The sequence below is a fragment of the Leptodactylus fuscus genome, chromosome 1 (assembly GCF_031893055.1).
Source record: "Leptodactylus fuscus isolate aLepFus1 chromosome 1, aLepFus1.hap2, whole genome shotgun sequence".
NCBI classification, from domain to species: Eukaryota; Metazoa; Chordata; class Amphibia; order Anura; family Leptodactylidae; genus Leptodactylus; species Leptodactylus fuscus.
The window spans coordinates 124,916,566-124,930,818 of NC_134265.1; the positions used below are offsets into that span (position 1 = coordinate 124,916,566).

Consider the following 14,253-nt stretch of genomic DNA (forward strand, 5'->3'; position numbering starts at 1 on the left):
ACTTGGTTAGTGTACAAGACCTAGGTATTGTAAAGAGCCCTGATACAAAAACACACAGGTAGGAGTGATCAAGGCTGTGGAGTAGGTAGGCAAAACCTCTGACTTACGACTCCTATTTTCTTCACAGCTTGATTCAGACCCTGACAGCCATGATCAGTCACAAGCAATAAAACTGGTGAAATTATATATCTATACAAACTATACACAATAATAAGTCTAATAAATTACACAATAATAAAATAAATACAAATTGTATAATATATAGAGATGCGCGAACACCGTTCGATCAAATAGGTATTCGATCGAATATCAGGCCGTTCGAGGTATTCGTTCCCAATCCAATACCACACAGCATATGCAGTAAAAAAATTTGTATCCCCTTCCACCTTCCCTGGTGCGTTTTTTGCACCAATAACTGTGCAGGGGAGGTGGGACAGGAACTATGACAACAGAGGCACTGAAAAAAATTGAAAAAACCCATTGGCTGCCGAAAACATGCGACTTTCCATTTATAAGAACAGCCGCCGCCATATTCGCCAGATTTGCGGTCAGAGATAGGGAAAGAAACATATTTGCTGAGGGCTAGATAGGCATTAGCTTCAGGGAAAAAAGGAAGAAAAACAACAGCTCTTCTCAGAGCTATACACTACAGGGACAGGAGTCCAGCTTTCCACAGACGGTGGAAAACGGGGATGCAGAACAATTACCTCCTGCTATATACGTGCACACCAGCATTTATTAGGGCTGTCCCCACACAAAATAGCAGGAATCCACAGCAGTTACTTCTTGCTATATACATGCAAACAAGCTTTTCTTTGGGGTGCCCCCACACACACACAAATTTGCAGGAATACACAGCAGTTACCTCCTGCTATATACGTGCAAACCAGCTTTTATTAGGGGTGTCCCCCACAAAATAGCAGGAATCCACAGCAGTTACTTCTTGCTATATACGTGCAAACCAGCTTTTCAGGCAGTGTGTAACCCCAAAACAGGGATACAGAGCAATTAGGTCTGGCTATGTACGCTCAATCCAGATAAACAGGGTGTGTACCCCCAAAACCTAGGTGGGAGACACCGAAATTCAGTCCGGCTATGTACGCTCAATCCAGTTTTTCACGGTGTGTACCACCAAAACCTAGTTGGGTGAGAGTGAAATTAAAGGGGCTCTATCAGCAAAATCATGCTGATAGAGCCCCACATATGCGTAAAAAGGCTATTCAGGCACCGTAAATGTTATATTAAACTACCCCCCCCCCCCCCCCCCCGTTTTAAAATAAAACCCTAAAAAAAGAATGTGATCTACTTACTGATCATGCACGCTGGGCGGGCATTCAGGGTGTGTCTTCATCTTCCTCCAATGTCCTCTGGTCCCGTCCTCCTCCGGCGCTCGCGAACGGATTTTGATAGAAAAAAAATGACCTGGGCGCATGCGCAGTAGCACGCGGCTTCTACTACGGCTGCTGCGCATGCGCCCAGGTCATTTTTTTTAATCAAAGTCCGTTCGCGAGCGCCGGAGGAAGACGGGACCGGAGGACATCGGAGGAAGAAAAGGCGGGGATGAAGATGAAGACACACCCTGAATGCCCGCCCAGCGTGCACGTTCGGTAAGTAGATCACATTCTTTTTTAGAGTTTTATTTTGCTGATAGAGCCCCTTTAAGTCAGGCTATGTATGCTAAATCCAGATATCAAGGGTGTGTACCCCCAAAACCTAGGTGGGAGACATCAAAATTCAGTCAGGCTATGTACGCTCAATCCAGTTTTTCACGGCATGTAACCCCAAAACCTAGGTGGGAGAGACAGAAATTCAGTCAGGCTATGCACTCTTAATTCAATTTTTAAGAGTCTACCCCCAAAAAACTAAGTGGGAGACACAGCAATTCAATCAGGCTATATCAGCTCAATCCAATTTTTAAGGGTCTACCCCCGAAGCTTAGTGGGAGACAGCCGTTCATTCAGTCAGGCCATGTATGGTCAATCCAATTTTTAAGGGTCTACCCCCCAAAAGCTAAGCTAAGCCAATTTTTTGTTCAATCCAGTATTGTTTGCTCTCCATGATGTGAACTATGTCTTTGTCTCTTGAAAAGCAACCCTACATGAAGTCAGCCTTGTGTGCCAGTGTGTTACTTGGCATGACTTTGCTGCCCCCAACTGTAAGGGTCACTCTCCATTTCCTCCATTTTCCACTCCCCTTCACACCATCCGTGCTGAAGCAATGGGATGCACTGAACTTCACGCTCAAGCCTAGTGTGGGACAGTGACATGAAATGCCACTTCATCCCTCCAATTCTTCCTCCGCCAGCCAACGGTGCGAAGATGACAGGAGTGTGCTCTGAATGTTTTCAGCCTAGCAGAGGCTACTTCTCACTTACAAAAATGGCCACACTTTGACCAGTATATCAGGCATAATGGTGTAGGTTTCAAAGAACCTTTGCACCAACAAGTTGAAAACGTGGGCCATGTGTGGACAGTGTTTGAGTCTGGCAAGCTCCAGATCTGCTACCAGGTTCTAGCCATTATCACATATGCAAACATGCCTGGGCCCAGGTGCAGCGGGGAAAACCATATTGCCATATCATCCTGGATGGCATCCCTCACCTCGGAGGCAGTGTGCCGTCTGTCCTCCCAAGCTGATGAGCTTCAGCACGGCCTGCTGACATCTCCCCACGCCAGTGGTACAGCGTTTCCAGCTCGTAGTTGGGGTCGAGGTTGCAGCACACAAGTAGGCTTTCAGAGAAACCCTGCGATGAATTTTGGGCTGGGAGAGGAGATAGGCCACCCCAGTTTACACCCCGGGCCCAGACTCCACTACATTCACCCGGCCTGTCATTAAATATAAGCAGCATCCCTGACCGCAGACGCTTGTCGATGCGTCAGTGGTCAAGTGAACCTTGCAATAAAGCACGGAACTCTGGGCCCAACTGATGTTATGGGACATGTACAGGCGCAAGGCGGGGACAGCACACCAAGAGAAATAGTAACGGCTAGGCCCAGCAAAGGGAGGTGCCCCAAGCTGCCATCTGGTGACGGAAGACCTGGGTATCCAGAAGCATAAACGCCAACATTTACAGGGCCAGCAGTTTTTAGATGCGGCCGTTAAAGGCTTGGGCATGTGGGTGGCTTGTGCTGTACTTCTGCCTGCAATGAAAGGCCTGGGACATGGGGAGTGGCTGGGAAGAGGCGCATGATGAGGGTGAACCAATGTGTCCAGGCTGGTGTAAACAGTGGAAGAGGCAGTGTCGGCAACACCGGGCGACAATTGTCCTGCGTTTGCTCTCTCCCACTGAGCCCAGGGCTTGCCTTCCAAATGACAGCGCACACAAAAGGTGGTAAGGTTGCTCTTTTCAGAGCCCCTACTCAGTTTAGACTTGCAAAGTGTGCAAACCGCACTAAATTTGTCATGTAACTGGTGACACTAGGCACCTCAGTGGCAGTAGTTTGGTCAGGGGGTGCCGCTAGTCTCCTGTGTGACAATGAAATCATCTTCCACTTCATCATCCTCCTCTTCCTCCATCAATATATGCTGTGAAGCGGACAGGAGTGTGCACTGACTATCCTGCTGGAATGGTTCTGCTCCTATTCCCGACTCCTCAGCGTACAATGAGTTATCCCTGATGGTGATGAGGGATTCTTGCATCACACACAGGAGTGGGATTGTTAAAATCAGTAATGCGTCGTCAAAGCTGACCCTCTTGGTGGACTCCTCAAAGACACGGAGAGATCTCGCATAAGTCTGGCAACATGGGCGAGTTTTGCATGAGTGGCTAGAACATGGAAAATCTTTGGCCTTGCTGCCTCTGTACATGCCTCTGCCTCTAGCCACCTTTTTTCCTGCTTAGCTCGCCTCCACATCTACACTGCTTTGCCCGCTATACATCACCCCTGTCCATGCCTCTGCCTGTAGCTACCTTTTTTGCTTCTTAGCCTGCCTCCATATTTACATATCATTTGTGCAGTGTTTTTGCTCTCCTGTACCAGAACAAAGGATGAGATTTTTAACTTATACCAGGGGTCGAGGATAATTATTATTGTTTGTTCTCCATGATGTGAACTATGCCTTTGTCTCTTGAAAAGCAACCTAACATGAAGTCAGCCATGTGTGCCAGTGTGCTACTTGGCATGACTTATAATGAGCTTCTAACCAGCACAGTTGGGGGAATCAGGGTGTATTGAGCCTCTAACCAGAAGAGTTTTGGGGCGTTAGTGTGAATTGAACCTAGTAGGAGCAGAATTGTGCAACGCTGATGGTGGAGTATGAGGAGGAGGAAGAATTGTAGAGGGTGAGCACACACATCAAACTTCATTTCAGGGTGCTTGACACTGCTGGAAATGAAAATGATGGGTCTATCCAGAGGCTGTTCATTTTGAACCACTTCAGCCAGTCAGCACTGACAGCTGATTGTGCTTATCCGCAATGATGCCACCGGCTGCGCTGAAGACATTTTCTGATAGCACGCTGGCGTCAAGGCAGGAAAGGACCTCCAATGTGTAGAGCGCAAGTTCCAGCCACAAATCTAAGTTGGAGACCCACTAGATGTAGGGCGCAGAGGGATCAGAGAGGACAGAGCTGGGGTCAACCAGGTACTCCCGCAACATGCGCCTATACTTGTCCCTCCTGGTGACACTAGGCCCCTCAGTGGCGGTAGTTTGGCCAGGGGGTGCCATTAACGTGTCTCAGATCTTGGAGAGTGTGCCCCTGGTGGGTGTGGACCGGATGGCAGTTGTTAGCCTGTTGGAGGAATTAGTCTGGCAACATGGGCGAGTTTTGCATGAGTGGCTAGTACACGGAAAATCTTTGGCCTTGCTGCCTCTGGACATGCCTCTGCCTCTAGCCACCTTTTTTGCTGCTGCATTGCATCCACATCTACACCGCTTTCACCCCTAGACATCACCCCAGTCCATGCCTCTGCCTGTATCCACATTTTTTCCTGCGTACCTTGCCTCCACATCTACACTGCTTTCCCCGCTATACATCACCCCTGTCCATTTAGGGTCGGTGGCCATGTCGTCCACCAACTCCTCTTCCAATTGCTCACTCTCCTCTTACTGCAAACCGCACATGACAACAGCATGCCCTGATGGCAACTGTGTCTCATCATCATCACTGGGGACAGAAAATGCTGGTTGTGGGTCCACAACCACAAAATAGCCAGGTGATGGTGGATGCTCCAGTGTTTGGGCATCAGTACACACAAAGCCATCTGGTAGCTCCTGGGATTCGGGAAGTGGTTCAACAGAGGGAGAGACAGTAAAAGGAAATGAAAAGAGAGCCTGAGAGGGGGCAACGGTGGGATGACTCTGTTGGGAAGATTGGGCATGTTGGGAGGAAGGAGGGGAAGACTCTTGGGTATAAACACGACTGCAGGTAGTGGCTGACCGGCTGCTGGAAAAGCAGCTATAAGCATTATCTGCTAGCCATTATAACACCTGTTCCTGGTGCTCGGGCCTGGTCTGCGTTGTACCCTGCACCTTGCTTAATGCAGCCGTCATATCAGCAATTGTGATGAGCGCATGCTAATGTTTCTTGTCCAGTGGAAAGGATGGTATAGGATTTCACATAAGTCTGCCATCCATGGGCACTCGGTGCAGAAACTGAGGGAGCTGACTTTGATGAATCCTTGGGTTTTGTAGATGGAACTCCATCAAAGGTCTCTGCTGCTCACACACCCTGCTCAACATACGGTATCTAGGGTTTCAGGGTGTGGTGACCTCGCACAACAGCCGGTGCTTCAGGCAGATGTAGGCGTTGCTGGAGTGTATTGAGGCTAGCACCAGGTACTGTAGACTTGCCAAAGCGGGAGCACAAGTGCCACACTTTAATCAGTAGCTTGTGTAAATTGGGGTAAGTTGTTAGAAACCATTGCACCAATAATTTGAAAACGTAGGCCATGTGTAGACCATGTTTGAGTCTTGCAAGCTCCAGATCTGCTACCTGGTTCCGGCCATTATCACATACGCCAACCTGCACCTGGGCCCAGGTACAGCGGGACAAAAAACATTGCCATCTCATCCAGGATGGCATCCCTGACCTCTGAGGCACTGTGCTGTCTGTCCCCAAGCTGATAAGCTTCAGAACAGCCTGCTGACGTCTCCCCACGCCAGTGTTGCAGCGTTTCCAGCTCGTAGCTGGGGTCGATTTAACGGCGGAGGAGGAGGATGGTGGAGTTTCAGCACTCCTGCCAAGAATATTGTGCGGGGAGACAAGGCAGGCCGCCACAGTTTGCGACCCGGTCCCAGCCTCAACTACAGTCAGCTAGTGTGCCGCGATTGAGATGCAGCGTCCCTGGCCGCATGCACTTGTCCACGCGTCAGTGGTGAAGTGGAACTTTGTGCAACTTAGGGAAGAACTTAGGGCCCGCCTGATGTTACGGGACACATGCTGGTGCAAGGTTCAACTCACCCTAAGGGCCAAAAACACTGCTGGTGAATTTTGTTCCGTTCCAAAGGACTCTGTGTTTATATTTGGCTCAGTCGCAGCTCCAGAACATTCCTTTGAAGGCAAGGTTTTCTTTAGTGGCTCCATCTCATCAGGATGATGATGGTGAAGCTTGGTTAAATCTGGTGTCGGAAGGGAAAGTGATTTCTGATCTACATCTAAAGTACTGGAGCATTTTGTTTGGACTATTAACACCTGATCAGAACCCTGTAGAGGTAATGCAGAGTCTCATATTAGAGGACCATTACCGTTAGTAGTAGTTGCAGACAATTCTCCACCTTTGCGGTCCTCTAAATAAAAGTTACCCCCAAGACTTGATGCCAAAATGTTATCAATTTCCTAATCAAAATCAAAGTCAATGTCTGGGTCCTCAGTCCAATCCACTGTATCAATCCAACACAATGAAAATGATGGTTCTGGAACCACCGTTTTAGGGGCTAAGAATTTTAAAGGGGCTAACACTCTGCTGGTGCAAGGCTCAACTCACCCAAAGTGCCTAAAACTCTGCAGGTAGAAGGCTGAAGTCACCTGAAGGGCCTCAATCTCTGCTAGTAGCTCAGCTTAAGGGCCTGTAACTTAATTTGGAAAGGCTCACATTAAGGGCCATAAAAGTGAATTTTGGAAGGTCTTACCACATCACACATCCACAATGACAGTTCAGGGTGGGTACTGTTGGATTTCCCATTGCCTATTCCATCTGTGGTTGTCATGGGCAACGTGATTTAACGGGGTTCTTGTTAATGTTTCTTTAGCTTAAATTTGGGTTAATGTCCATCCATTTGGGGATGAAAGAAGGTTTCCAGGTATTTTCCCACTTTGATAGAGGTTTTTTTGAGTGTGGAAAGTGTGTAGTTGATTGGCTGTGATGGTGGGGTAAAACTGTGACTTGGGCTTGTTAGATGCCCCAGGCATGCTTCCCCTGCTGTCCCAGTTGCATTGCAGGTGTTGGCATCATTTGCTGAGGTGTAATAGTGGACTTGGTGACCCTCCTGAGTCCAATGGTGGGATCCCCTGAAACGAAGCATTTTTCCCCATAGACTATAATGGGATTCGATATTCGATCGAATAGTCGAATATTGAGCGGCTATGCGAAACGAATATCGAATATTTTACTGTTCGCTCATTTCTAATAATATACTTAAAAATAATCATTTTATTTTGAAGTCAAAGTCGGCAACATTCTTCTAACTCCACAGCCCTAGGAGAAATATCATGTGTGTGCAAGATTAGATTGTGAAATTCACTAGGATTATCCTGGTCATATACATATTAATTCTTGTTCATCCATCTCACCCCATCTACCACCATAAATATGCATGACTGACGCAACTGAGTGGGGACATAGAAGTGGCTTTTGTCTCCAACACACCAAAAGTATTAAGAGACAATTGAAATCAACTACCTGATCATTACCAATCTGACTCATAGCCAACAGGGTGGAGTGAGAACACCCTCTCCTTACAAATTAGATGGATGGTCAGACTGATGTGTGTAATGGCAACCTCAGTATACCAGTGCAAAACTCTGCTATATACATTTAAAAAATAAATAAATAAATAAAATAAAAAAAACACACCTCAGCATGTTAGAATATGCACATTCCAAACAAACTAGAAAGAAAATGGGACAGTGTTGCATACCACATATGACCATTTCTAATCATAATGTTACTCATTACAATGTGTGTATGCTTACCTTGGCATGGCGTGTGGGATGTCTGCGCCAGCTGGAGATGTTGCTGGTTGATTAGATACACTGGCTGGTGCTGAGCAATCTCTACACTTGTGCAAACACTGCTTTCCCCATGGAGGAAAAAAGTAAAGGAGCAGGAAAGGTTCTCACTAAAATGAACAAAAAAAAATAAAAAATCATTAACTATAAGAAGTGTATTCCTTATATGGCCAATGATCACGCTCCTCTATAATCATAGGAAAATGCCCCATTAAAAGGCTCAGAGCTGGGGAGTCGGCATACCAGACTGCTAACTCTGACCCCATTTTTCTACAGACATACTCCAAGTCTTAAGCTAACTCACAAAAGGCCAACAGCCATGGTCAGTGAGAAGTAGAAAAGATTTTCTAATTAATTAAAAATTTAATTACAATGAAAGTAAATATGCAAAAACCTTGAGATGCAGCAGCTACTGGAAAATTACAAAAATTAAAATGGTTGGAGTTTTTGGGTGCAGTAGTTGCTGGAGAAGGGGAGGGGGTGTTTTGGTTGTCTGTCTGCCCCTTCGCTGAGCTTGAGGACTGGAGTTTTTCCCCCCACTTGGGACTTAGCCTGGCTGAATATAGGGTATCTGCAGTGCTGCTATTAACCCCTTCCTGATGGACCAGGAGCACTGCAGATACTCTATATTCAGAAGACCGGGCACTTTCAGACACAGGGATACCTAAAGTCTACGTGTTTCACAGTAATTCTCTACTTTTATACGTATAAGGGTGAATTCACACTGAGTAAACGCTAGCTTATTCTGAACGTAAAACACGTTCAGAATAAGCGGCGTCTAAAGCAGCTCCATTCATTTCTATGGGAGCGGGGATACGAGCGCTCCCCATAGAAATGAATGGGCTGCTTCTTTCACTCCGTGCAGTCCCATTGAAGTGAATGGGGAGTGCCGGCGTATACGGCAAGCTCTGCTCATGCCGGAGCGTACACGCCGGCACTCCCCATTCACTTCAATGGGACTGCACGGAGCAGCCCATTCATTTCTATGGGGAGCGCTCGTATCCCCGCTCCCATAGAAATGAATGGAGCTGCTTTAGACGCCGCTTATTCTGAACGTGTTTTACGTTCAGAATAAGCTAGCGTTTACTCAGTGTGAATGAACCCTAAAGGAGTGATTTAGAACTTTTATTTATATTAATTTTTTAAAGCTTCTTTTTTCTTTCACTATTTTATGGGAGATTCTATACATATATACGTTACTATTGAGGCTGGTCATAGACCAAACCCCCAAAGAAAAAAAAAAATTTTTCTTTGCGCTTGACTCGAGTATAAGCCGAGGGGGGCTTTTTCAGCACAAAAACTGTGCTGAAAAATTCGGCTAATACTCGAGAATATACGGTACATTGTGGAAACTGCAAAAACAAAGATTTTGCCAAATAGACATATATGGGAGGCAAAATTACAATAAGCAGTGGAAAAGCAGTGATATATATTAATATATATATATATATATATATATATATATATATATATATATATATATATATATTGCCATGAGCAACCTTAACCATTTCCATGCTTTCACCACCTTCACCAATTCTAGTTCTCATCTGTGAATAAGCAGCACGCCGAACGTACTGCGCATGCGCGAAATTGCAGTGCCCGCACTATGGCTGGGACCGCAATTTCGCGCATGCGCAGTACGTTCGGCAATCTTCGCCAAACAGAGCGTACTGCGCAGGTGTGCGACAGGACGCTGAAGAAGCAAGGGGAGGATACGCAAGACCATAGAGGCGGCGCTGCGGTCGGTTTTCGAGCTGCAATGGGGACGCCCCATCGCTGCTCCTGCGATGGGGGACGCCCCCATCGCTGCGAGAGAACTCATTAGAATACCGGTACAAACCGGTATTTTGAACGAACGGCGCGGCGGAGAGCACTTCTAAAGGTAGGAGACGAATAGCCTTTCTAAAGGCTATTCCGACGTGTTAACTAGAAAAAAATGGGTTTTAGTGGTAGAATCCCTTTAAGCTTGTGAAACGCTGCTGCAATTTCAAAAAGCTGATCAGTAAAGGTGCAGGGTATAGGAACTGATGACCTTAACGACAGTTCATCAGTTATGAAAGAGGACCTTTCAGCACATCCAACAAGTCCAGCTCTTGTTTTAGTTCATTGTATTAGGTCATCCAGTAATAAGTCCCAGAAACCCCACTGAAGTGTCTGTCTGCAGACTTTTTATAGTTTCTTCTTCCTTTTGGAAAAGATGTTCTGGTTTGGCTTTAATCCCAGACAATGTCTCTGGGGTTCCTTTTGGCTATTATGGGTACATGGATACAATAAAGCTGGGCTCTAAGTGAAGGGTCAACAAACTTCAGCACTCCAGTGACACTACAACTCCCAGCATGCTTTATTTACTTCTATAAAAGTTCCAAGTCAATCAGGAAAGGTATGAATGCTGGGAGTTGTAGTGTCATGACACCTGGGGAACCGAATTGTTGCCTAAGCCTATCCCTATTTAAGTTTTTAAAGAATATATATGCAATAAAATGTATTTTTATACAACATAATAAATAAATGGTTGAAACAAAAAATAAATAAAATACGTTTCTCTTCCGACTACCATTGTACCCATTACATATTAACAATGTATGCTTATAAACCATGATCTGTTGACTAGGTTTCTGGGGTCTCCCATCTCAAGTTCCTGGTCACGTCACCAGGAAAAGGTGGCCTAGTCAAATATGGGGATTCTCTGATCATTCCTTGGTTGTCATGAGTGCAGTGAACACAGGGTTAAAATGGTCAGGACTGGAGGACTGTTTGAAAGCCAAAAAAAAGGAGACAAGGGTGGGGGTGGGGGGGATCATTTATTCTAAACCTCCGTAAACACATGACACTAGAATAATAAACACATGACACTAGAATAATATTTTTAACCAGATAATAACGGATACGAGATCATTAAGGGGTTAAACCTAAAATCCCAGTGTAGTTCTGTATGTTTAAGGCAGGAATAATGTTGATTCTTCTAGACAACACATTTCTGGCACACAAAAGTAAGCTTTTGTACCAGAATATTGAGATATTTGGGCATCATTCACAGTCACCTCTGCTTTCTTTCTTTCTTTCTTTCTTTCCAGAAGACACAATTCACACTGGATACACTTGGTTGTAATGCAGTGAAATCAGAGCTTATTTACAGCCCCAACTAGGTCTGATTTGATGTCCTCAGAAGGTGCTTTATATAGCCCTGGGGGGATTGTGCTATTCCAGCAAGGGCATGTGAGAAGACATCCTCTAGTTGGGGGTTAGATTGGCTGGAATAATCAGAGTCCCTCTCTGCATGCAGGGAGATAGATGGGAGGGGGGAAGCTGTCCTAATGACATCATGCCAAGAACTTGGCGACTTACACCAGGTTGCCATAGCAACAGCTAATGTCTCCATGTCAGCCTGTGCATAATTACAACAGAGGAAGAAAACACACACACGCTCGCGCACGGCCAAACACACACACGCACAAGTAGCAGACTATGGAATGAGAACAGATTTCTATTTCTAGACTGATCACATGGCACAGGGTGGGCCACATACCAATACACGGCACACTCCTGCCACCTTCTATACTCAGACATACCTTGCCGCAGCTACCAGGCTTCACACAAGTCTCATCTAAAGCAGCGCTTCTACAACTTTTTTTTTTATTTTTTTTTAGCTCAATCTGTTATAATGCATTCTGTTATAATACTACCAGAATGCAAACCAAATGCTACAGTACTGCACATATGATACCCGTAACAAACACAACCAGGCATCATCCGAAGAATCTCACCCACGTCAAGCACACTATAGCATGCCCCCCCACCCCAGCAACCTTCCCCTGTCCACCTCTAGCCTTCTGGTTACAACATTCTCCCCAAATGAAACCTTCCAAATTTGTATCAACTCTTTCCCCAAATCCACATGCCCGACATGGTCAGGAGCACCCCAATAACAGAGAGGGGAGAGGGTGGGGGTGGAAGTGGAGGATTTTGTTTAGGTAAAGATTCATAGTGAATATTCAGATTCAAAGATGATAAAATGTGGGGGTTTTGATGCTTAGTAGTACATTATTGAGATTTGGAGCAAGGGAAGAATGTAGAGGACTTCCATTAACACTTCTGTAGTATACCTCTATGAATATCATAATCAAATCTGTTCATTTTTAATTAAAAAAAAACATTAGCATAAATAGCATTGTTGGGGGAAAGATTCACTTGTTAGAAGAAGAGAAGGATCTAAGCATGTCTCAGGGAAGGTCTGTCATTTTGAGATTAGGAGTCCAGTGGGCGGAGATAAAGTGTACAAGAGCACAAAGATAGCGGTTCATATAGACAACATGTCTTGCTGTAACATTTGCGGTCTACAATTACAACATGACAGCTTTGCTTTTAAAAGACTACTGGGAGGATGGACCTCTTGTATGTGGTGTGAAAGGGTTGACAGACCATTTCTATAAGATTATGTCATTTTCTTCTTAAATCTAAAGGGTTTTTATCAAAAGACAAAACACATAGGCTAGGTTTAACTTGCGCTGGGCTCTCTGTCGTTCTGGTCTACTTGCCCACAGACCTGGCTTCTGCCGTTTTTATACAGAGTCCTCCATGAAGGAATTTTCTCTCCACTGATTTCTCTGCTACGGAGACTCCGGTGCAGATGTGAACCTACACTCATATGTCCTTTTTGGGCATATGGCCATCAGACAGAAGTCCCCTCACTCTCTACAAACCCAAACCAACTATGCAACATATGGACATCCACACATTTTCACATGTATAGCAGGACACTCCTTTTGCGGGAAGAGGCCGCTATTGATAAGGCATTTCATTTTCTCATTTGTGAGACAACTCTTTCAAAACAGAATTAAAACAAATTCGTATTGTAGTAAACATTTACTACTGGTTTTAAACTTCTTAGCTGGTTTTCCAAAATAATCTACTGCACTCTGAAAGTGGACAGTAGTGGGTATAAACTGCAATGTTTATTCTGCATAATAGCCTGCGCAGAAAAAAATTATACAGGCACCTGACTAATATATGTCCAAATAGACACTTGCATAAAACAGACATTGGAGTCTTTCATAGGCCCCAGATACGCATATAAATTCACTGGCTACCATGATGATGAGGGCTGGACTAACAGGGAAGCAAGTTCTTAAATTGTCATCCTACAATTGTAACAGACTGCAACACCTATAGCGTTAAACAATAGAAATCTGATTTTTATTCTTTTCCCCCAATATAGAGGTTTCCTATGTAGTGCAGCCTTAACCTGAACATCCAAAAAGTTAAAAACATTAAAAGTACACTTGATAACATGAGCTAAATAGAAGCCACTGACTGCCCCTCTTCATCAAAACAGCTACTTCCATGTCCTACAGAAGAAACCTTCCAGCCTACAGTAGTCCTACAGACTACAGAAGCCTGATCTTCATTCAAGGGGTGATATAAAAGTCTACTGTCTTAAGCACCTTATCAAGACACTTATATTAAAGAGAGTCTACAATCTCCCCTAAGCACATTCAGCTGCCATCACTGTGTTACAAAGCACATTGCAGTGATTACCATCATAACTTTGTTAAGTATCTTTTGTATTAAATTAAAAAAAAAAAAAAAAAAAAAAAAAAAAAAGTTTGACACCTTATGGAAATTAGGACGTAGTTGCACTGGGGGTGCGCCTCCAACTCCTGGAGCACTGCTCTTGCTGCCCAAGTAGGATGGGTGATTTCATAGCAGTGGGAGGATCAACTCCCACTATATGGGGTATTGCTAGCAGGAGATGGTAGGGGTATGAGAGGCAAGGGTAGTGCTTTTGGTGCTGAAAAAATACACTGTAATGTGCTCAATAATACTGTGAGGGACAGCGGAATACACTTGGGAAAGGTGCTAGACTCCCTTTAAAGAGGATTTTTTGTGTCCTCATGCATATGCGTTTTTATGTATCAAGTAGACAGTGCGCTGAATTCAGTGCATTGTCGGATCTCTCGTTATGTGCCCCAGGATGGAGGTATCGGTGCCGTTAATTTCGGCACCGATATCTGCCCACTGTCAGAAGGGCGATCCTCATTTCCTGGCGTCATCGATGGACTGTGAGGATTGCCATCTGCCTTG

The 14,253-nt window shown here is 45.1% G+C and overlaps 1 protein-coding gene across 1 annotated transcript in view; it reads right to left on the bottom strand.

Moving 5' to 3' along the window:
• Window positions 1-14,253, bottom strand: part of MED13L (mediator complex subunit 13L) — a 111,789-nt gene that overhangs the window by 29,441 nt on the left and 68,095 nt on the right. The window contains exon 5 of the mRNA XM_075276561.1: window positions 8,134-8,279. Within this exon, the coding sequence (XP_075132662.1) occupies window positions 8,134-8,279 (146 nt within the window). The remainder of the gene's footprint in view (window positions 1-8,133; window positions 8,280-14,253) is intronic.